Source organism: Podarcis bocagei (genome assembly GCF_964188305.1).
Source record: "Podarcis bocagei genome assembly, chromosome: 3".
In the NCBI taxonomy this organism is placed as follows: domain Eukaryota; kingdom Metazoa; phylum Chordata; class Lepidosauria; order Squamata; family Lacertidae; genus Podarcis; species Podarcis bocagei.
In genome coordinates this window covers 19,512,546-19,536,763 of record NC_138127.1, presented here as the reverse complement: position 1 = coordinate 19,536,763, position 24,218 = coordinate 19,512,546, and the positions used below count along the sequence as shown (strand labels likewise).

At 42.1% G+C, this 24,218-nt stretch overlaps 1 protein-coding gene across 3 annotated transcripts in view; it reads left to right on the top strand.

Annotated features, from left to right (window-relative positions):
• KHDRBS2 (KH RNA binding domain containing, signal transduction associated 2) overlaps nt 1-24,218 on the top strand; it is a 432,530-nt gene that overhangs the window by 238,960 nt on the left and 169,352 nt on the right. For all 3 annotated transcript variants that reach the window (XM_081187087.1, XM_081187085.1, XM_081187086.1), the window contains exon 4: nt 1,579-1,725. In XM_081187087.1, coding sequence (XP_081043213.1) covers nt 1,579-1,725 — 147 coding nt within the window. The remainder of the gene's footprint in view (nt 1-1,578; nt 1,726-24,218) is intronic.

Genomic DNA, 24,218 nt, shown 5'->3' with positions numbered 1-24,218 from the left:
CGTAGACTGTCCCCGGAACAGGTGAGGCCGCTGATCCCTTGGTGAGGCTGCTGATCCCTTATTTTCCAGGCTGCTTTTCCTTTATTTTCAAATCTGAAAGTTGACAGCTATGCCCTAGTACCCTTCCCCCTGGAAAACCTCTGTTGTGAGAGAGAGGGGAAGCCACATGACGTGAATGTCAGTCAGTAAGTGCTGGGTTTTGCCATCATTTATCTGTTACTAAAAATGTTTCAGGGCAAAGTCCATTTGAAGAGATCAATACCTGAGTTGCTCAAAACCTGAGGTTCTCAACTGCATTCATGTAACAGGGAATCATTGTGAAGTGTTCCCATGATATGTAGAGAAGGCACACCAATCCCTGCTTTATAGAAAGAACAATTTGTTGTGAATTATTCAGAATTTTTTAGTGTATAATTTTAAACTGCTTTCTCTAGAGCAGTTGCTGGAGATAGCCAATAAAACTGTAACATTGTAGTGGAAAAAATGCCTGGTCTTCCTTTGTTCAAAGCTTGGTTTTAGATACAGAGCATAGATCCTTGCTAATACTACACGATATCTGACTAAAACTGAAACAACCTTGCAGGAATTGCATGTTGTCTATATAACATACAGACCAAGATCCATGTGTAGTAGGCCATGTGCAAGATTTCATGTGCAGGAATTGTCTCTGTTGAAAACTGTTATTTATAGCAGAGTGCTAGTCATCTGTTTATAAGAAAAGGAAAAACACTGTTCAAATCATTCCACCCAAATAGAGAGGCTTGACAACTGCCATAGGAAAAGCCAAGTGCAGAAAAGTGAGCTGTGCACCAATTTATTTTTTTCTATGCATAAACTTTAGATCAGGGGTAGTGAACCTTTTTATACCTACTGCCCACTAATGCATCTTTCTTGATGGTAAAATTTCCTTACCGCCCACCAGTGTTCAATAGAAGGAGGATCCAACTTGTGCCGTAGAACCCCCTACCACCCACCTAGACTCCTGAAATGCCCACTAGTGGACAGTAGGGACCAGGCTGACAATCCCTGCTTTAGGTCAAGCAAAATGTTTAATAGAAACAGCTTGGGGCAAGTTTCCTACTGTAGCTTACCTAAGCAGACTCACCCTTGTACACCCTAAAACTGTTTGCTATGATCCACCCCAAACACTACAAAAGTCTGATTTTTCTTCATGCAGGATGTTTAGATGCCTTTTTTCTTTGACTTTCTGGATTCTCCATATTTTAGTACATATTTTATTGTATCCTTAGTATAAGATGCTCCGGAAAACCTAATCTGCAAAGACTCTGTCTTTTAATTGCATTCATCATTAAATTTTTAACACATTCCTGTAAAGTATTTAGCAAGTCTTTCTTTGTAGATGTTAATTATGCTAGGTTTTCTTCTTCCTTTTTTACCACTCACACACTCAAAAGTGATTTTCAGATCAAGTAATTTATACCAGGTATTTTTGTTTCTCGGAGGGCCTCATTTTGTTGAAAGCCTGCCTAGATTATGCCCTTTTGTCGTGTTCTCTGTAAATGCTAAATCAATGCAAAGTGAATAGATTTCTATTTCTAAAAATACCCTCTTCCACAGGAAGAAGAACTAAGGAAGAGTGGGGAAGCCAAATACGCACACTTGAGTGATGAACTACATGTATTAATTGAAGTGTTTGCCCCACCCGGGGAAGCTTATTCACGGATGAGTCACGCCTTGGAAGAAATTAAAAAATTCCTCGTTCCAGTAAGTTGCTTGTAGCGCTGTTGCAAATGTGTGTGTGTTATGCCATTAGTTCAAATGCATAAAGAGCAATACTTGAAAATCAGAGCCACCATTACACATGTGTTTCTCTTCCTTCCCCATGGCACCGTCATGGCTGCAAATTAAACAATATAACATATTCCAGCAACCCTTGATCATTCTGCATTTCAATTGTCTTTAATGAACTTCCGAGTGATCTATTTGCAATTACAGGTGACCCAGATCCAGAGATATTTAAGGAATAGATCCAGTACTGTAGCCAAAGAGTGCATTGTTCCAGGGCAATGTCATCTCAGAGAGGAGCATTTTGAAGAAATGAGTGTTTCTTGTCTGAAATACCCCACCCCCTTTATTTGCTTAGTTTTAGTGCTGTCCACATGGAGTATTGGTCATTGGTAGCAATGTAAACATTGCATTACTACACTGCATGCTTTCCCAGGTATCCATCCAAACTGTACATGGCTAGGGAGCACACACAGTGTGACCTTTTAAGTGCCCACGGTAGGGTAAATGGTTTTGCAGTTCCACTATTTCCTAAATAATTATAATAATAATTTCCTGTTGAAACACATTGGACCCCACCCACCCCACTTTTCTCACTTTAACACAGCTGTTATGGCTAATGATCTTGTCACAGACATCAGGCAAGGAAAGATGTCTAAAAAGGATTTATCTTTACTGTCTATCCAGCCACCTTGTCCCAGCTGTTTAAAAGTTATCAGCTTTTTCAATGCCATTTTTAGATTAAGAGCTTCACTGTGTTCTGGTGTGCCATTCTGGAATAAAGAGGGCATGAACAAAAATAAAAGGCTGTGGTTAAAAAATTGATTATGTCTAATCAGAACTGAGGAAAATGTACAAAAAACTGAGAGGATTGTGGCACGACCAACTTATTATCACACAAGGTTTCATGGTCTACAGCCCTGGTCTACAGATGCATCTGATGAAGGCCACAAAAGTTAATTCAGTAATAATTTTGTTAGGCCTTAAGGTGCCACAACACTCTCAGTTGTTTTTGCTACAGCAGACTAACATAGCTACCCTTTCAGAAACTGAGGAAATATAGATATCCAGAACTTGCTATCCCAAGAATTTATTGGCAAATTGAATTGTGAGTGATGATTTGGGGGTGAATATATAGTAAGGTCTACTAACCTGGGTGGCTTTAAAAGAAGATTAGATAAGTTCTTGGAGAATAAGGTTATCAATGGATACTAGCCATGATGGCTTTGTTCCAGCAGGTTTCTTATATTCTTAATGTGCCCCCCATGTACTGAATAATGGTGAAAAGTGGATAGACCTGGTCAGTGCTATTTTTCTAGAAAAAGACATGCCAGAACTCTCCATGAACAGCTCCCTCGTTCTCTCAGAATGCCAATGGCGCCCATTGAGAGGTGTTGGAACTGAGTTGTGGCTGAAAAAAAAGCCCTGGGCCTGCTTATAAGCTTGGTTTTTTGAGAGATAGGAGGGTTGGAACCAAGCTGGAAAGGTGTGCTTTTGGAAACAATTTTTTCCCTTTCACGAAGTACTTGAAATGTCAAGCAGAGAAGGAAATTTGCATGTTCATCCTTTTCAGTACTATCTGCAGAGCTCTTGCATTGTGACAAATCAAGAGATTGCACAACCACCAGGGACATATACGAATAACCACAGCACAATATAGTTAAAAAGAAGTGTGGGCATGGCGTTAACAGCTTGTGCTGTATAAACTGAGTTGTTTTTAGCCAGCATCTTTTGGTGTGGTGCCTAATGCATTTGTTTGTCTTAGCCCTTCTTCATTCAGCTGCTACCCTTGAGTTGGTGGCTGAGTAGTGCGGCGTGCACCACATGCGGCATTGCTAGAAACTGCACACTTAACCAAAGTTTAAATCTCATGCCTCTTCAATTCATAAAGAATGCTACAGCAGAATGAAGAGCCTCAGGGGGGAAATGGAATTATTGACTTTGTCAAAGCAGAACACTTTAATTATGGGCCCTCGTATAAAAGTCCAAGGATGAGCCCATTAAATCAATACAAATTAGAATTCAGAATTTATACATATAGTAGCAAGTCTTAATATACAGAGTATATTCATTTATGGACACTTATTGACTGTACCATAAAAAAAAAAATTACTTCATGTAGGATGGTAATCTCATGCTAATACCAATTTTCTTCTAATGTATATATTTCATATTGTTGTCACAGACCAGGTATTGTCTGTTACACAAGCATAGCAATCCGGGGTAGAACCACAGGCTAAGAGCCAGTACACATAAGAGAAGTTTTTTAGTCCCTTTTCTCTCCTCTCAGTACAAAACCCCTAATTCCTGGGATAAATCTAATTATGCCTTCCCATTCATGGAAGGGCTTTTCATCTAGCAAACATTTCTGCTATCAGAAGAGAAAGGGAGCTGATTTTTCCGGCACCACTGCAAGCCCCTCCAGAACTGATTGGTGATCTGCAGGAGGTGGGGTTTGCAGGTGCAAGGGCAAATCAACAAATCCATCTCTCACACTCTTATTTTACTGAAGCTCTCACCAGACCAAAGACTTTTAAAAGGAGATAACTGCTTCCATTCACAACAGGGACGCGGGTGGCGCTGTGGGTTAAACCACAGAGCCTAGGGCTTGCCGATTAGAAGGTTGATGGTTCAAATCCCTGCAACGGGGTGAGCTCCCATTGCTCTGTCCCTGTTCCTGCCAACCTAGCAGTTTGAAAGCACGTCAAGTGCAAGTAGATAAATAGGTACTGCTCTGGCGGGAAGGTAAACGGCGTTTCCGTGCGCTGCTCTGGTTCACCAGAAGCGGCTTAGTCATGCTGGCCACATGACCCAGAAGCTGTATGCCTCGGCCAGTAAAGGGAGATGAGCGCTGCAACCCCAGAGTCATCTGCGACTGGCCCTAACGGTCAGGGGTCCCTTTACCTTTACCTTTTTACTTCCATTCACAGAAAGGCAGAATGAGATCCTTCAGCATTTCACAGATGATAACAGGGGCACAGTTGTAGCACTCCTATTCTTCCAGTGCCTAAGCACCTACACACACAAACACATACAAGAACACTGCATTGTGCAAGACTCTACTTTCTCTGTTGCAGGCTGTCTTTGTTTACACTGCAGTAGTCTTGATATAGAATCTAAAATACTATTTATTCTTTTGCTTAAAAATATATTTGAAAAAAGAAAACATTATTATATTACAATGTGTAATCAATTGTTCTAAATGTACCGTAGCAGGTGCACTAGGTGCAGTGGAAGTCTGTGGTGCTTTAGCAGTTGTGTGAATGCCTTTACATAGAGGTGCAACCACAACCTACTTAGGTTGAGATGCAACCATGAGATACTTAGGATGAGATGCAACCACAACCTATTTAGGGATTTAAGTTTTAGAAACCAAAGGAGCTGAACAAGTCTAGCAGCTATAGCAATTTTGAGAACATTTTTTTATAGCACATTTCTAAATGTGGGAGTTTGCAGTCAAACATAACTATGCACAACTGCTTGTTAGTGCATGAAGGGGTTAAGGACCACAGAGTTGTATTGCTGGATAGACTAGTTAGGTCACACCCCCTCTTCTCTGGAGAGGAAGTGAACCCTTTCTACTTCCTTTATAGTGTGTGTGTGTGTGTGTGTGTGTGTGTGTGTCTGTCTGTCTGTCTGTCTGTCTATCTATCTGCAACCTGTAACCAACAAAGGAGTGTGTGTGTGTAAGCTTGCTTCTAAGCTTACAGCACGTTTGGAAATATATTCTGTATTTTTTACCCAAGAGTATTCTGCTACATGGAACAATGCATGACTGAGACCTCGAATCTGTAAGTAAAACATTTTAAACTTATTTCACAGTGTGTGGTCTGTTCATGCAAGAGAGATAGAAAGAGGTCAGCTGCTGTGTGCAGCTGAAAGGGATTAAAAGGCCTAACAACCTATATTCCTAATGCTTTACTGTGCTGCTTATTTTTGTGAATCTAATACTCTGCTTTCTGTGTGCTAGCCCAGCGTTTTGAATCCAGGCAACCCGCTGATTCTTTTGTTGTTCACCCACACACGTGGGTCCACAGGGATTCTTATTTAATTCCCCACACTAAAGGGGAAAGGGGACAGTCATCTACCAGGTGCTGGGGCTTTCTGCAAATGGTAGGCATGTAATCAGATTCAGAGGAATACTAAATCCTGAGCTGAAGTAGGATGCCTCAGGGGGATTAGGAGCTTGTCAGAGATGAAGCACAAGGCTGCACAAGTCAAAGCACCAACCTCTGAAATGTTTCATGCTGCCTCAGCGATCCGAATGTCAGAAACATGCTGCACAATAGCATCTAAACGTGAAAATAATAACTCTTACATTTACTATATAAGGCATAGCACCAGGTGGAGGAAGAGAAGTTGGAGGGAGATCTCCATTGTGATGGATAAGTCAAGCTTGTACAGTGGTGCCCCGCAAGACGAATGCCTCGCAAGACGGAAAACTCGCTAGACGAAAGAGTTTTCCGTTTTGGAGGTGCTTCGCAAAACGAATCTCCTATGGGCTTGCTTCGCAAGACGAAAATGTCTTGCAAGTTCCTGCGGGGTTTTTTTCCCTCCCCCCCCCCCTTTTCTAAGCCGCTTATCGGCTGATCCGATAAGCCGCTAAAAGCCGCTAATAGCGCTAATCCTCTAATCCGTCAATGGGCTTGCTTCGCAAGACGAAAAAACCGCTAGATGAAGAGAATCACGGAACGGATTCTTTTCGTCTTGCGAGGCACCACTGTACTCAGAGGGAAAGAGCTCACCTGGAAAGCCAATCTCTCTTACTTCCCATGCATACCCCAAATCAACTTCAAGTGTGCCTAGCGCAAAAGCTCCTGGACATATTTTCCATTTGGCAGTTTTCTCATTCAGGGGCACTGGTGTATCTTGAGCCAAATTGGGCAGCCTATGAAGCACTTTGAACTGAGGCAGACTATTTTCGGAAGTACAAAATTAGAATCTGACTCAAAACATTTGGTCGTTGCATATCCCTAGCAAGTGACCTCTCAAAATTCATCACACTATTTGTTGGCAGAGAAACCCCATTTCTAGAAGCAATAAGGTAAAAGAAAAATCTAGACATTTCCTTGAAATGTTTTGCACTAATAAAAAAAATTATTTGACCAAAACCTAGCATTTTTCCAATTTGTTTCTCCCCTTTAAGAATAGGATATAATATCCAGGCTTTTTGTGATCTATGATTTGTTTATCATTTGATTTGAGCATGGTGCCTTTTTATTAAAACAACAACCTTCCACTTTATCATCTTTGCTGTATTGTAAAGTCTCCACAAATTGTTATAAGGTTTAGGATTTGGTTTACAGCAGCAGTAATGACCTGGAACAAGCAAAAACTATATTTTATGGCTTGTTTTCTAGCTTTATCCCTCCATGCTTTATTTCAGATGTATAATATAGCTAACAAAGCTGTTATTAACTGGCTTGTTAAAGTGTATGCCAAAGGGTTTATTCTGCAGAGGCTTACACTAGACTATTAGGCCTTTTATCCCCTTTTGACAAAATATATCTTTAATTTGTTTTATGAGGTTGTGGGGTTTTGTTGTTGTTGTTGTTATAAACATTATATTTATTGTGGTAGAAAATAGGTTGCCTTCTGTTACTAAGCTGAAAGAATGAGAAATTAACTTTTTTATGTACTGTATAGGTGAGAGCTGCTTTGCTGCAGGAAACTTTCCTGCCCAAACAACACATTTTGGGAGGTGTGTGGCTGTCATTAAAAAAAAAAGACACCCCTTATTTTTCTCCTCCTCTCTCCAGTGTGATATAAAGCAGGGGTAGCCAGTGTGCAGTGGCGGAGGAAGCTGCTCGGGCGCCTGGGGCAGCGCGAGCCACCCATAGGGGCAGAGGGTACTGTGGGGCCTCCAGAGTCTGCCTGTCTCCTCCCACTCAGCCACCCTACGGCTGGAGGGAAGGCAGTGGGTAGACTGTTTGGGCAGTGCGGAGCCTGTGGGCACCCAAGCCACCACGTCTCTCCCAGGAGAGATGCATGGCTTGGGCATGCTGCAGGCCATGCAGTGAGTGCCACCTGGCATTTTGTCACCTCCCTCAATGATGATACCTGGGGCGCAATGCACCCCCTTTCTCCGTCCCTGCCAATGAGGTGTCCTCAAGATGTTCTTGGACTACAACTTCCATCCTTCCTGACCACTGCTCATGTTCACTGGGGCTGATGAGAGCTGGAGACTAGTAACATCCAGCTACCTGGACACAGAGTATACAAAAATATGCAGTGATGTCGTCTTAAGTTTCCTATTGCCCTCTTCCACTTCACTGGCTGCCTCTAGCAGGGCATGGAAACCTGCTTGCCTGGGGGTCATGTCGGGCTGCTCATCTTCTGTGGAGCAGACCAGGAATAGGAAGGGAACCTCGAGAATGGATTACTGCAATGCACTCTATGTGGGGATGCCTTTGGCCCTGGTCTAGTAGCTCCACCTGGTACAGAATGCAGCAGCTAAACTAATGATGGGGCCATATGGCTGGCAGCATGTGACAGCCTTTGCTAAAACATCTGCACCGGCTTTTCTTAAGCTGTACAAAGCCCTAAACAGCTTACATCCAGGATACCTTCAGAGCTACCAGAGCCCTTATTCTGTATCCCAGCTTAGCCACTGGGATCATCTAGAGCAGGCATAGGCAAACTCGGCCCTCCAGATGTTTTTGGACTACAACTCCCATAATCCCTAGCTAGCAGGACCCAGTGGTCAGGGATGATGGGAATTGTAGTCTCAAAAACATCTGGAGGGCCTAGTTTGAGGAAGCCTGATCTAGAGGAGCAGTGTTACTTGCTCCTCCCCATGTCTCAGAAGCGCAGCTGAGCTGGAAGTTGCGCATTTGGTGTCACCCTACCCACACTGTGGAGCACTTTTTCAGCAGGCATCCTCACTGCTAACCTTGAAGAATTTTTTTTTCCTATGTTGTAAGCATTTTCAGTGGTTAATTTAAAAACAAAACAAAACGAGCCAGCCATTATTGTGGTTATTGTATTGTACAGTGGTACCTCGGGTTACATATACTTCAGGTTACATACGCTTCAGGTTACAGACTCCGCTAACCCAGAAATAGTGCTTCAGGTTAAGAACTTTGCTTCAGGATGAGAACAGAAATCGTGCTCCGGTGGCGCAGCGGGAGGCCCCATTAGCTAAAGTGGTGCTTCAGGTTAAGAACAGTTTCAGGTTAAGTATGGACCTCTGGAACGAATTAAGTACTTAACTGGAGGTACCACTATATTGTGGTTATTGTATTGTGCTTATTGTATTGTTTTATGATATTTTAGGTTGTGCACTGCCTTGATATGTGAGTGGGTGGTATATCAAACTTTTATAGATAAACCACGACAGTGACAGCATTCCCACCTGCAGAGTGTTTTTGGAAGTACTTCTGTCTGGGCCCTTTTGTTACTTCCTTGCAGATGCAAACTGAACAAGAAGTCAAAAGCAAGTGTTTCTTCGTTTCTAGTAGTTTTCTTTTTGCCTTTAGGTCAGACATTGTAATGATAACTGGGCAATTCCACCCCCCTCCCCATGGGAAGGAACCAAGTGGTTCAGAGGTTAATTGCTGCTTAAAGAGCACTATCTTGGTGGTGTCTTTGGACCTTTTGAATTAGGAATTCTGCCACTGTATTAGATATGGGCAAATTTGTCAAAGACGTACTGCTTGATATATATTGTAAATTATGGCTTTGTAGTTGAAGGGTCGTTTTCTTTCCTCATTTTGCAGCACACTGATGCCAACAAATGGCTATATAACACCAGTGAGGGGGACTTCCTGGCCTTTTTAAAACCCTACAATAACTTGTGGGCATGTTTTATATCGTTCCTGACCCCTACAAAGCTATATTTTCATCTCTCTCATGTTTTAAGACAGAATTTCCATATGGAACTTAATACAGAGTATTAACTTCTTTTCTTGTCTCTCGGTCAGCTGAATGCATATACCTGCATCTCTTTTCCTCCCACAGCCATAAAGGTAAAGGTACCCCTGCCCATGCGGGCCAGTCTTGCCAGACTCTAGGGTTGTGCGCCCATCTCACTCAAGAGGCCGGGGGCCAGCGCTGTCCGAAGACACTTCCGGGTCACGTGGCCAGCGTGACATCGCTGCTCTGGCAAACCAGAGCCGCACACGGAAACGCCGTTTACCTTCCCGCTTGTAAGCGGTCCCTATTTATCTACTTGCACTTAAGGGTGCTTTCGAACTGCTAGGTTGGCAGGCGCTGGGACCGAACGACGGGAGCGCACCCCGCCGCAGGGATTCGAACCGCCGACCTTTCGACCGGCAAGCCCTAGGCGCTGAGGCTTTTACCCACAGCGCCACCTGCGTCCACAGCGCCACCTGCGTCCCCCACAGCCATACACATTTCAAATTACAGTGCTTGAAGTCAGTGGATCAACCCTTATTTTTTTCCTGGCTATAAGTATCACACAGGCATAGAAACATGAGAAGCTGTCTTATACCAAGTCAGACCATCAGTTTCTCTAGCTCATTATTGTCAACACTGACTTTAAGTGTCCCTCCGAGGCTTCAGACAGGGGCATTCCCAGCCTCAGCAGGAGATCCCAGGGATTGAACCAGGACAGGAACAGTTGGAGAAGTGCCACGCTTCTGCCTTCCTGACAGCAGTGCTGCTGCTGCTGCTGCTTATTGGGGTGGTGCAGGGGTGAAGTCAGGGGTGCAGAGGTGCACCAGCAGGAGTGCTGGATTGGCTTTGCCAGTGTGCTTGCACAGCCCCAACCTCGCCACCATCACCCTGCCCCCTTGCAGTAACTGCATCCGACACACATACCATGCCAGCTGCTCTGCTCCTGGATCTGGGACCTTCTGTATTGAAAGCACATGGTCTACGGCTGATCTGTAGCCCTTCGTATCAAACTGGAAAAACTTCATTGGGAGTTAAGCTCATCACAGCTGTTCCCTGTTATTGCATGTTCCATGCATTGGGGGGAAAACCCTCAATATATTCCTAACATTTCAAGGGAGAAAGTTAGAACCAATCCTTTCAAAAACCACACAGTTGAGAATATTTTTTTCCTTGGTGTGCTTTAAGAGAAGCTTTCTGAATACCAAGAGCTGAGGGAGCCTTGCCAACATATTTTGGCCTTGAAAAAAGGGTATCACCTGCCCTGCTTTTTAAATCTTCTATTGTCCACATCATGATCAGGTGATTGTTTGCAGAACATACTAGCAAATACCCTTGGCCTGGGATTAGCTGAACAGCTGCTTCAATGTGATATCACTCCTTCACATTTGCACACTCATTATGGGAACTGATATGCTGGTATTTAAGTGGATTAAGGCCTTTTTGGGAGCATATTTAGCCAATGAAAGCAATCCGTTAATAAGCCATTCCAGATACTCTGAGGAATCCCTTTTAGAGGGAAATCATTATTATTAGAGTCGGCCTATTGTTTACCTATTATGTCTGACTGAAAATATATTTGCAGTTGGTTGTTGGTGTGGGGGCAGTGAGGGTATGACATATTGAGCCTGAATGAAAAATCGAATCACAGCTGAAATTTTATGAAGTATTTGCCAGCTAGTCTGGAAACTCAGCATTAGGGAAATGTCTTTTTAAAAAAGGTTTATCTAACGTACAGCTCATCATAAGGTGTAGGTTTCCCATCAGATGACAGAGCAAGGTCACTGCAATTGAATGTGGATGACGAGAAACACGTATTGTTGTATGAATCCCTAGGTAATGCTTGTGGTTTCTCCACAGTGAAAACAGCTAAGCCTAAATTGCAGGTTGTGGAAAGAAATTGCCTTCAGCTTCTGGGGATGAACAAAACCTCCCCACAACAGCTGGCCTTTTGTTTCTGAATTTCATTCTTCTACATCTCTGGCCACTTTCATCCCCAGAAGTGTTGACGGCTTATCTGGCATGATAAAAGGGAATGCATCAATGCTACATAACAGAGGGTTTTGCATTCTTTCTTTGTACATAAAGCATTGGGAAAACATTCAAGTAGAAGACCAGTTCAGTACATGGCCAAATGTCAGTTTACTTCAGGGTGAAAAAGATTAATCTAGCATAGATAAATTCTGTGTGCTATATGGATACAGGTAACTACGTTTGGATATGAGTGTCAGATGCCTCAGACATTTTATCATAGTTTCACTGCTTCATCTGCAGCAAGTTCGTAAAATTATTTTTGTTCCTCTATGAAATGAAGAGAGGGTCAAGACAGGAATAGAATTACTTCTCCAAGGTGATTTTTCCTCCTCCCCTCAAATAATAGAAACAGCTTGCAATGTATAAATGGCAGCACAAACTTTATTTTGCTTCAGGTGTATGTGTCAGGAAACCACTAAATAGGTGTTCATACAATCTCTCTCAACCATTCAGTTAATTTATGAGAGGAAACAAACCCACCCTGAGATCTTTTGATGAAGGGTAGTATATTTTTTTTAATAAGAAAAATTGCGCCAATTGGCTACTTTCTCCCCCCCCCCCATTAGTGGCTGAATATTCATTGTTAGGGAGAATGGGGGCATATGCATGTATTACCCCCTTGGTGTTATGAAGAATCCCAATTGGACAGCAGGCACATCAGCATTGGGGTCTGGCCATCATGGTTTCAATGAATGTATGGAGAAGTTCATAAGAACTTTGAAAGCCAGTATGACATGGTGGTGAGAGCACTGGACTAAGACTGAGCAAGCTGGGTTCAAATCTCTACTCAGTTGTGAAAGTCCTTGGGTAACCTTTAGCCAAGTACTGCGTCTTAGTCTAATCTAGCTCACAGGTTGTTTTGAGGATAAAAGGCAGGGGAAGTACCATGTACGCTGCCCGGATCTCCTTAGATGAAGAACAGGAATTTGTATATATGTATATATGAATTTGTATGTATGAAGTTAAAAATGATACAACTCGTGTCACCAACTGTATATACAGTATATGGAGGTTATATGTCATGATAAATAAGTTTATGGCGTTTGCTTGTTGTGTAGGGATTGGAGCACACCTAGTGCTCAGGGTATACCTGTTGAAGTTAGACCAAGAGGTATAGGACCACTTCAGTAGTTTGCAGTAATTGGGTTTTCTGTGCCCAAGGTTTCTGGATATCCTCCACCAAGATTAGCAGGTACTAGCTTGAAGGCTACTGTGAGAATCACATATTAGGTAAGGCAGATGTGAGCTGATTTTCAAACCTGGGCTGAGAAGCCTTTGGGAACACGATAGTGACATTATGTTGTAACCTGGGTGAATTCACAGAGACTGGGTCTGAAGTAGGACAGAATATAGTGGTGAGGCACTTGCTGCGGTGAACATATTTCGCCAGTAAAGAACTTCAGTGGCTCCTGATCTGATTCCTGGCACAATTCAAGAGTGCTGATTTTGCCCATAAAGTCCTAATCAGACCCATCTGAACCTCCACCAGCTGACCCTGGGGCCCTTCTCTGAGCCACCACTTTTTCAAAAATAATGCAGATGGCTACCAGGATAGGACCCTTTCTGTGGTGGCACCCCAGTTAAGGAACTTATTTCATATATGCTGCTGGTGCCATTATTACAAGTCTTTCTGGTGCAGCCAAGCCTTTAAAACAGAAATGGGGAGTGTGCAGCTCTTCAGATGTTGTTGGACTCCAGTTTCCAACAGCATCAGCCACCATGGCCAATAGTCTGTGATAATGGAAGCTGCAGTCTGGCAATATCTGGAGGGCCACAAGCTCCCCAACTCTGCTTTAAAGGAATTTAATATTGATTTCTTTTTACCTGCTGCATTTGTTGGTCTCTTTTATTCAGTGCCGGATTTACGTGTAAGCTAAACAAGCTATAGCTTAGGGCCCCATGCTCTTGGGGCCCCCCAAAAAAAATTTAAAGAAAAAAACTGGATGTACATTTCCAAAATATAAGATAAAAAACAAATAAAATACAGCATCAATGTTTTGTGTTGTGTAGGCTCCTATGATGTATGTAATGAGCCCCACCTGCTAACCTGCTCCCTAAAATATCACTGGTTTGCTCATTTCTATATACAGTGGTACCTCGGTTTATGAACTTAATCTGTTCTGGAAGTCCGTTCTTAAACCAAAACTGTTCTTAAACCAAGGCGCACTTTCCCTAATGAGGCGTCCCGCCCTTAGACCGAGGTAAAGTTTGCAAACCGGGACTACTACTTTTGGTTTTGTGGAGTTCGTAAACCAAATCGTTCGTAAACAGGACTGTTCTTAAACTGAGGTACCACTGTATAGGGTGCCTACACACTGCATGGACTAGCTGCATGGCAACTTGTAGCATACAGCTGCAGACTGCAGTGCAGCACAGTTGAACATAGGTCAAGCTGTTGTAGCTATTAACTAATATCAAAATACACATTTTGTTATGTGCAAATGTCTTTAGATGCCTATTAGGCCCATAAATTACCATGTAGCATATAAAAAAGGTAAAGGACCCCTGACAGTTAAGTCCCGTTGCAAACGACTCTGGGGTTGCAAGGTATTCATCTTGCTTTACTGGCCGAGGGAGCCGGCGTTTGTTCACAGACAGTTTTTCCGGGTCATGTGGCCAGCATGACTAAGCTGCTTCTGGAGAAACCAGAGCAGAGCATGGAAACACCGTTTACCTTCAAAGCGGTTTGGTACCTATTAATCTACTTCCACTTTGACGTGCTTTCAAACAGCTAGGTTGGCAGGAGCAGGGACCGAGCAACGGGAGCTCACCCCGTCGTGGGGATTCAAACCACCGACCTTCCGATTGGCAACGCTAGGCTCAGTAGTTTAGACCACAGTGCCACCCGCGTCCCTTCGATATATAGCATATGTTCAACACAAAAAAACAGTGACAATTTGTTGTTGAAAGGACAGCTGGACATATAAAGGGCCCCATTACCTTCAGTAGCTTAGGGCCTCATCAAACCTAAATCTGGCCCTGCTTTTATTAGACTTGTTCTAGAATCATAGAGTTGGAAGGGATCCTAGTTCAATGCCCTGCAAATGTTTTGTTGCTGCCGCTGCATGTAGTAAATGCACCCTGATATTTAGAGCTGTGGGAAAGCAGGATCCCCAGTTGCTGCTGCTGCCATCCTCCAGGTCCTCCTCATCTTGTCAGCAATGGTACCCCCGCCACTCCTCAACACACTACAAGATTTATTTATTTTTGCCTGTGCTTCTCTCTCTATAGAGGGTTGTCATCCGCATTTCCATTTTTAAAGAGGGGCATTTGTGTGCTCGCAGCATCTCCAGCTTTCTTACATTAATGGCAGCACAGGTTTCTATGTCTCTGCAGGGTCTATTTCTGTAGAAAGTGTAAAAAATAAAAATAAAATAAAATCCACTTGCAGATAAAGGAAGATTCTCCTGCTGATACTCTTGGCAGGCGCGTAGGGAGAAAGTGGTAGACTGCTTTCATAGGACTGATGAATCATAGATCAAAATTTTCTGCCTAGAGACACCTATGTTAAAAGTCAGAAGAGAAGCAATCTCAAGGGATCCTTATATTCGGAAAGTCTGGAGATAATTTTTGGCCCACGAGAGACAGGAACACCTTTGAGAAATAGCCATGCATAGCACATCTGCAGGTGTCAGTAGGAGAGAACAAAATATGCCAGGTTTTGGCTTGTTGTGGCTTGTGATTATTATTTTTTTGCTGTGATTTATGCTCAATCTTATTCTCCCTGAAATTGCTCCCATCCTCACAGCTTGGACACAGAAGGCACCTTGGATGCCGTTTGTTTGTTCTTTTAATATTTTAAGTGTTTGGCTTTGGTGGAAGGTATTTATTGTGAAATCTTAAGAGAAGAATATACAAGGTAACAGCTTGCGAGCCAAGCTGAAGACAGGTACAGTTAATAGCAGTGATAATATAAGCCTCTGAAAATTGTTTTCTGCAGTCGCAAATCTGACAGACCATTTTGCTTCAGCATTTTGAATGTGCTGCTATGATGCAGATTATAAAATTGTATGGGTCCCTGTTATGCTGTTTCTCTACCTGCATGAGAACTTTAGCTTAACAGGTTCCATCTGTTTCTGAACCACAGCGGGTGTATTAAGTTTGTTTAAAGGTAGCCTTGTTTTCACATGGCTAATCAGTTATCCCAAGGAGCTCATCTCTTTTCATGACCTGAAACCTTGTTGTTTTCATCTCAGACATGCTGGTTTCTTTGATGCTGTGTGCCTGTTGCCTGTACTGCTCTGCTGTGTCTTATCGGAGAAAACAACAAATGATCCTGACCCAGTTGTCATACTGTGTATATTTTATACTCAGCCAATACCTCACCCCTTCTTCCTTTTTCTGATGGTTTGGAGGATGGGGACATTATGTGCCAACCAACTTATTACTGGCATTTTCAACAAGCATATAAATAAGATGGAGCTAGCTAGCATGCTTCTTCATTTTTATTTTTGTGCTAGTTTCCCATCACCTTTACAAACAAACCAGAAATATGTTGGACTAGGGATGAGCAAATAATCTGAGGCTCTTTTCAGATTGACACTTCTCCAAGTCCTTCCTCCCAAAAAGATTTCAGGGGTGGGGGGAGGAAACACAAAATGTCCAGAGCTATCTGAGTGTAGATGTGTAAGAAGACATTGTTTTCCACTCCACCCTGTATTTGCCACATGTAGTACTGTTTCCATTCTGCTGCAGTTCATCTTCCACCATAAACTACATTAGCTATCTGCTGTGCTATGTTTATGTAATGTAAAATGTAAGCTGTTGTTACGTTATTCCACCCCATTCATTTCATGCATAAGAAATGCAATGCAAATGGGGATAAACATAATCAATTCCTTTTTGTTTGTAAACTGAAAGAAGCATTTTCTGTTCCTGTTTTCATTGGAATTATCCAAGATCCCTATTTGAGTGACTCAGAAGAGTCACCTCTTTCCCTCCCTCACTGCCCATGTCTCCTTCCCTGAAAAGAGATAATTCTGTTTGGTTTGCATTTTAATGTAAACCTGTTTAATTTAGTTTCCCGAAACAATTCACAAACCAAAGCATAGCTGCCCTTTGAAATTAGCTTTTTATAAATCTTGTGATCCAGTTTTCTAACACCCTTGCTGAAAGTGTACAAAAATACATATATTCAGGGATGTATGCATTAAAATGAATATATTAATGAAAATAACATACACAAATGCATTATATTGGGGGAAATTGCTTGCAAAAATATGTATATTAGAGAAATGTACACTACAGTCTTGGTAATATTCTGTAGGACTTTACAAAAACGTTATTTCTTTATGTATTCCTTATGTTTCACCAAGTGCTCCCATGGCAGATTACAAAAATATCACAGTTGAAATAGGTAGAAATTACATTAACGATCATAAGACAAAACCTCAAAATTAACCAATGGGCAGAGTTAACAAAGCAGCTGAATGGGATAGCAGTGTGGAAATGTGGTAAACTTAACTTATGATTGGGAAAACGAGAGAAACAGAAGTTGATAGGTTCATACATCACCATTGAAAAGCTATCTCTGCCACCCTCCTGCCTCCAAAGAACCTTGTGTTTCCTTTAACTTCAAGCAAGGAGTAGGGAGGACAGTTAGAACAGCACCAAATCCCTTTTCTGCATTCCCATTGCTGTGACTGCTACCGTGGTACCTTGCAAGACGAATGCCTCGCAAGACAAAAAACTCGCAAGACGAAAGGGTTTTTTGTTTTTTGAGCTGCTTCGCAAGACGATTTTCCCTATGGGCTTGCTTCGCAAGACGGAAACGTCTTGCAAGTTTGTTTCCTTTTTCTTAACACCGTTAATACAGTTGCGACTTGACTTCAAGGAGCAACTCATAGAACGCAGTGTGGTAGCCTTTTTTGAGGTTTTTAAAGACTTTGGTGATTTTTGAAGCTTTTCCAAAACTTTCCCGACACCGTGCTTTGCAAGACGAAAAAAATCGCAAGACGACAAAACTCGTGGAACGAATTAATTTCGGCTTGCGAGGCACCACAGTATTTCCTTCCCAATTCTGCACCTGAAGGTAAGGAAAAGAGAAGGAGGGGAACAGTGTTTGAGGAGTAGCTGTGATAGGAGAGGGACGAAAGTCAGAAGCTATTTTCCAGCAGAAATATCCAAGCTGCAGAAGTGTGTATGTGTGTGTCTGTGTGAAAAAGCGAGACAGACAACCTTTTAAGAATCCAAGAAGTTCGTTTCTGAGCTAACTTCAACCAAGTTTCCCAACATACCAAGATTCAGCCTCTTTTATGCATTGACTTTACACAGATACCAGCAAGGTGCATCATTATTTCCCAGCATTTTCCACTTGTCTTCAAGTTCCTTTCTATGCAGTAAAAAAAGAGAGAGAGAGAGGTATTATTGCCCATGGGACTGAGTGAAGTTTTCCCCTTTCCTGCCAAGCATTGTGGTACTGAAAAATAATTAAGCTTCTCAGGTTCTGATTTTGTTGTTGTTGTTTCTATCTAAAGTACCCATCACACGAATGGGAGGGATGCCTGAGGACATTGATAATTTGGTACTACCGATTATGATGCCACCTTCTCCACTGATGTATGGGTAGAAGCATAGGTATCCATCGGATTTTACATTTCTTCCTATGCACTGAGACAGATCTCAGGTCAGAAAAGTAGTTTAATGCATTTAAAATGTGTGTTATTTGAGACAGAAACACAGCTAGAAATTAGTGCTTTGAGATAGAGGTATGTTCAAAAATACGTATTTAAGTATGTATTGAAATGCAAATGTTCATGCACATAACCCCTCCCCCCATTAATGCAGAAATGCAATGGAATGGAATGAAGATATGTGATAGTTAATAGAGTGATCTGTCCGTCCCTAATCAATGCTCAATCATTCATTATGCCTCTGGGCCCATTTTTACAGATTGTGAAAGCATAGAGGTTATATTTTTCAGCAAACTTTTATTGTCTGCAAATGAGCTAGATGGAGAGGCTAGGATTTTTGTAGTTATTTTGTGATACCATTGAAGCAGAACATTCACAGGGTTGGTCCTACTATTAGGTAGAGTGATGCAACTGCCTCAGGCAGCATATGCTGGGAGGTGGTAGTACCTCTCACTTCTTCCCCTTGAGCTTCCCGACCAGATCCTTCTGTTGGAGAGGAGAACTGTGTGTCATGCAGTTTCTCCTCCACTCTTATAACTGTCTTGATGACCCTCAGGGGCAGTGCAGGACCTCATTGCTAGTATTGAGGTAGAAATGAAGAGCATATGTGGAATGGGTGTGTGCATGTGCCATTTTGTCATTTGCCTCTGTCAGCAAAAACTATTGGGCTAGTCTTGAACATTCTGGTCCAAACATTTTCTATTTTCATGTAATTTTCTATGAAATTATTATTATTATTATTATTATTATTATTATTATTATTATTATTATTACTACATTACAGTACGTGATTCAATTTTTAAACTGTATTTTATTGAAATTTTAAAGGAATTAAAAACACTGGGAAATAAAATAAGAGATATTAATAGCACAAAGCAAAAAACAACAACATTAGAAACAACGTAAAGAGTGCATGTATATGATGGATGACTGACATCGGACACATATGCACCTCTGCTAGTCCAATACTTCTCATTTGCTACATTTTGTTGATTCAGATTGTCTGGTTTTGTTTTTGAGACTGTTTCTTTTATTCTTTTGTTTGTGACATTTTATTATTAAAGAACTGTGCCTAGTACATGCATATTTTTAGCTATTTCTGATAGTAAATAAACATGCACTAGTCTGGCAAACAGAAAAATTTGAAACTCTGGATTAGGATTTCAACATAATCTGAATGGAAATTGCCGCAGAATTGTAATACGGGAAGCAAATGTATTTTAAGGCTAGAGAAAAATACCTTCAGGCTATATAAATTCTATAAGTAATAGATGGGAAGAGATTTGTGGCATTGCTGCAGGGTTCCAAAACTTGCAATGGGATTCATGTCTTGGTTGAGTAATACTTATACAAAGTGGGTCATCACATTGAATGTGGCCGACATTGTCCATTAACAAAGAGAGAGAACATGTGATCTGGAAAGCAAAGCCAACCAATGATTTGCAACTTCAAGACAATACTGAAGTCAATATTGTGTGTGTGTGTGTGTGTGTGTGTGTGTGTGTGTGTTCAAACCTATTGAAATTATTTTCTCAGTTAAGAGAAAGGCCAAATATTGGGAGATGTTCATGCTGCTATTGGGAACTAGGCTACTCTTGCATATATTTCTGCTTCTTGGTCTGTCATCTAGAGTGAGTAGCAGTGATCAGGGTGGACGAGTCTTGAGTTTTAGATGAGCTCAACAGTAATATGAATCAGAGAGAAGAATTGTTTTGACTTGTCACGCATTTGGGCAGGCCTTTTTGAATTCCTTAGTGTAAATGTCTGGCAGTTGAAGAAGCCCCCTTGAGTGGGGCATTTCCCCCTCCCCTATTCTAAAAGGGGATAAAATTGCTCATCAGTAGCAAATGTTCGCTAGTCTTTCAGCACATCCCTTTCCCCCCTTCTTTAGCTATAGTATAGGGCAGGCTTCCTCAAACTCAGCCCTCCAGATGTTTTGAGACTACATTTTCCAACATCCCTGACCACTGGTCCTGCTAGCTAGGGATCATGGGAGTTGTAGGCCAAAAAACATCTGGAGGGCCGAGGTTGAGGAAGCCTGGTATAGGAGACAAAGCATCTGTGAGTGGCAGGAGTCACCACTAAGCATTGGCCCAGATAGTGACAGTGGGATTCTGATCTTGCACTGGCAACTAGTTTATTTTGGGCGGAGGGAGCAGTAAAGTACTAAATATATGAGACTATATATCTGCGTATCACTTAACTGCATGTAGGCATCCAAATGAAGTAGAATTATCATCCCAATTAACCACTGCCCCTTGCCAGTTAAATCTCATTTGGTTTAATTTTATTCCCTGGGAAATGTCCCAGTTAAATCAGTTCAAATAGATTTCCTAATTAATCACATCCTGGTTAAGTCAAGTACGTTGACATTATTTGTGTTGCCAGAAAGGACTGCTGCCATCTCCCTCTCCCCTCCCACCAATTTCCTTTTATGCTTATCCATCCAGAGATATCATTTCACTGTAACCTTTCAAAATAGAGGTTTCTTCTTCCTTTGCCTTAGTCAACTACGTACATTGATAAGGCCAGTTAATCAACTGAAATGCATAGAGCTAAACTATCCTAATCCAGATAATTCTATATCCATTATTTAAAATGAAAGTGAATCCCTGTCCACAGCAGGCCTTGCAGGCAAACACTCTTTGGTGCCAAATTGTAAGCCCTACGTTCAGAAAGGAAAATGTTCATTTGCAGGGATCTTTTCAACCTGTACCTACAAAACAAGAACAAATTGGGAGCGCTTTGAAATCAGTCACCTGGCATCATGGTGATTATTAGGTGGGCAGCCTATGTAAAAGTAGCTCATGGGAGAGTGAGGGAGCTCAGGATCTGACTCAGCGGCTGAGCCAGAATCCCAGCAAGTCTTCTGGAATCAACCATTCAGGTGTGAGTGGAGCAACTGAAAATCTATGATCAGCTGCTGGAACTCAATAATAAGATTGCACCCTATATGGGCTTTTGCTTTGTTTTGCTTTACTATGTGTTTCAAATGTCAAAAACTACATTGCTTAAAAACAAGGTGTAACTCTATTGCTAATGTTACTGAGACTGTGATAAGCTATAAGAAATATATGCATTTCCTCTTAAAATATTTGCTTTGTTAAAGCTTGCTGTCTTTCTGCTGCCGCCCCCCCCCCCAAGAATTTGCACACCCTGAAATGACATCCCTGGTGCAAAGCCACCCTGACAAACATTTAGCACGCATTTAGATGACAGATTGCCCTTACTCACTTTGCAGTTAGCTCAAAGGCACAGTTTAGTTCAATGACACAACTCCATTGAGATGTTTGCTGTGACTTCAACCTGGGAATAAGTATGATGCTGCAATGCCTGCCTTGTTCTGTGACCCTCAAGCTTCACATCAGATCCACTGAAACATGAAAATGAAATTTCACTTCTAAGGGAAAAGTCAGAGGTGAAGAGGTTTTCTTTTAGAAGCCTGATATCTTTGTGCTGTGTGATTGTGTTTTACGCCCTATCTCGTATGAATTCATTATATCAGCAGACATTGCAGATCACAGAAACGGCATGTGGCAGATTAATATTAAGGGACACTCAGGGCCAATACAGACAGCTGTAGTTTAGGGGACTAAGGCCAACTATTCCAGGACTTCTGTGTCCCACAATGCAGGTACGTAAATTACTGTCATGGGAGCTCACCGCACGAGTTGTAAACTACTGTAAGCAGACATCTGATGGGCTGGTTTGGTAACCATGGTACAGTCAGACCTCAGTTGTCAAATGTCATCCTTTCCGGAAGCCCGTTTGGTTACGAAACATTTGACAACCGAGGCGCGACTTCTCATTGGTTGCAAGAGCAGCTTCCGAAAAAGCCAGAACACTTCCTTCTGGGTTTTTGGCATTCGGGAGCCGAAATGTTAATCAACAGAACTGTTTGAGAAGCGAGGTTTGACTATTTTTCAGCCTCATCCCCCTCCTCTGTAACATGGGGATAATAATATTGACCTACCTTATACTCTTGTTCTCAATACTGAAATAATTTTTATGAACTGCTGTGTATTGTTGCTCTTATTCCACTGCTGTGTTCCCCTGCCAATCTGTTTAGCTCACAGTAACATATAAAGGTCAGGTTGGGCTTCCTTTCACAGTGGGGAAAATTATTGCCGGGGGGGGGGGGAGTACTACCTACTTTTATCCTAGAGAATCTTGTTTCTCCTGGCTCTGCACACCAGTAGTGAACCATGAGTGTAGGCGGCCAGGATTTGTGTGAGCCTTCAGATAGATCGGCTGATCCATTGGCCAACACTGAGGATACATCATTAGATTTCTACTAATTTGTGGACACCCAGCAATGTTTGCTATCATCTATCCAGATGACTTTTAGGCATTCTTATTTAAGAATAAATCCATTAGATACAATGGGACTTACAGTGCCAAATGTTTACAGCTGCTCTGCCATTGTGCAATGTGTCTTTTTTTCTCCCTCTACATTCTTTGTTTTCTCAGAAAAGTCCTGTCCGAGGGGCGTCATTCACATTGCTAGGAAACTGAGGGAGAGAGAGAATATAACCTGTCCAAGATCATAACAGCAAGGCTTTAAGCACGGTTGCAACTAAAACCAGTTCATAATTACCCAAAGTGGCATTGGGATTTGTACAATATGCAGTGGTTGTTACATTTAATAGAATATGTATATGAAAAAATGTAAACAAAGGAAATATGATAATACATACAATGAAACAGATATGCAATGAAACAGAACTATGAAATGGAGGATGAGCTTTGGGGAAGGGAATAAGTATATTTTCGTCTGTGTACGTACAGAACCACTTTTGTGACTTGCGTAATCTTGGCAGTTATATGTATGTTAGTAATATTGGTGATTGTAATAGTAGTGGTAACAGGATTTCACTTTTGCTTCTCTGCTACTCTCTAACCACAGCACAACCACAAATGGTGGCAGACCTTTTATTCATGGAAAGGACTAAGAACCAGTGGAGTCTCCTGGAGTGAAGGAATTTTTTCCTGGTTTATCTTTCCCCATTGCAGTCTCTTGTGCTGTCTCTCTTGCTGTTCCAAAGGGGCTCCCAACCCTCTGGAGGATGTTTTCAGGTGGCTCAAAGGACTGAAAGTGGAAGGATCCATTATGATGTACTGGTTAGAGTGTTGGACTAGAAGCTATGAGACCAGAGTTAAAATCCCCAGTGGCGTAGTGTGGGGGGTGCAGGGGGGCCCGGCCGCACTGGGCACAACACCTGGGGGTTAGGGTCAGGGGGCGCAAATCCACGGGTTAGGGGGCGCAAATTACTTGCCTTGCCCCGGGTGCTGACAACCCACGCTACGCCACTGAAAATCCCCACTCAGCCATGAAGCTCGACCTTATTTTCAGCCTAACCTACCTCACAGGGTTGTTGTGAGGATAAAATGGGGAGGAGGAGGAGAACTTGAGCTCCTTGGAGGAAAGGTAGCAAAAACAACAAAAACCTATGCACATCTGTGGTTGGCCTTTTCTATGAGTGGAGGTCTGCGCATGAAATACCTGGAAATCTGTTTTGTGAAGTACTTTCCCTTCAAAATTGCTGGTATTAGTGGTCTGAATTACTTGTGCCTTTGCTGCATCCATCAGTACTGGGGTGCCTAAATGTATGCAAGATCAAGGTACTCAGACCTGCAGGCAGCTACATACCAATCCAGAAATTATTCAAAAGTCGCCAGGTCTTGCAATTTACCCATTTGCCTACTGCAGCCAAAAGCGTCAGGAGGAATCCGCTCTTGACCATTGATTTTTACAGTCAAAGGAGCACCAAAACTGCCTTGGCAAAAATGAATTGTTGCATCTGTTTAAAGCAACTTTTATATATGACACAGGTTTTATACTCTGGGAGTGGCATATGGTATAGTACCATGGATAAAAATGCCTGCTGCTCATACATGGGGTGCATGAAGATCCCTGCAAGGTAATGTACGTATTGCTGAATGTTTGTACAA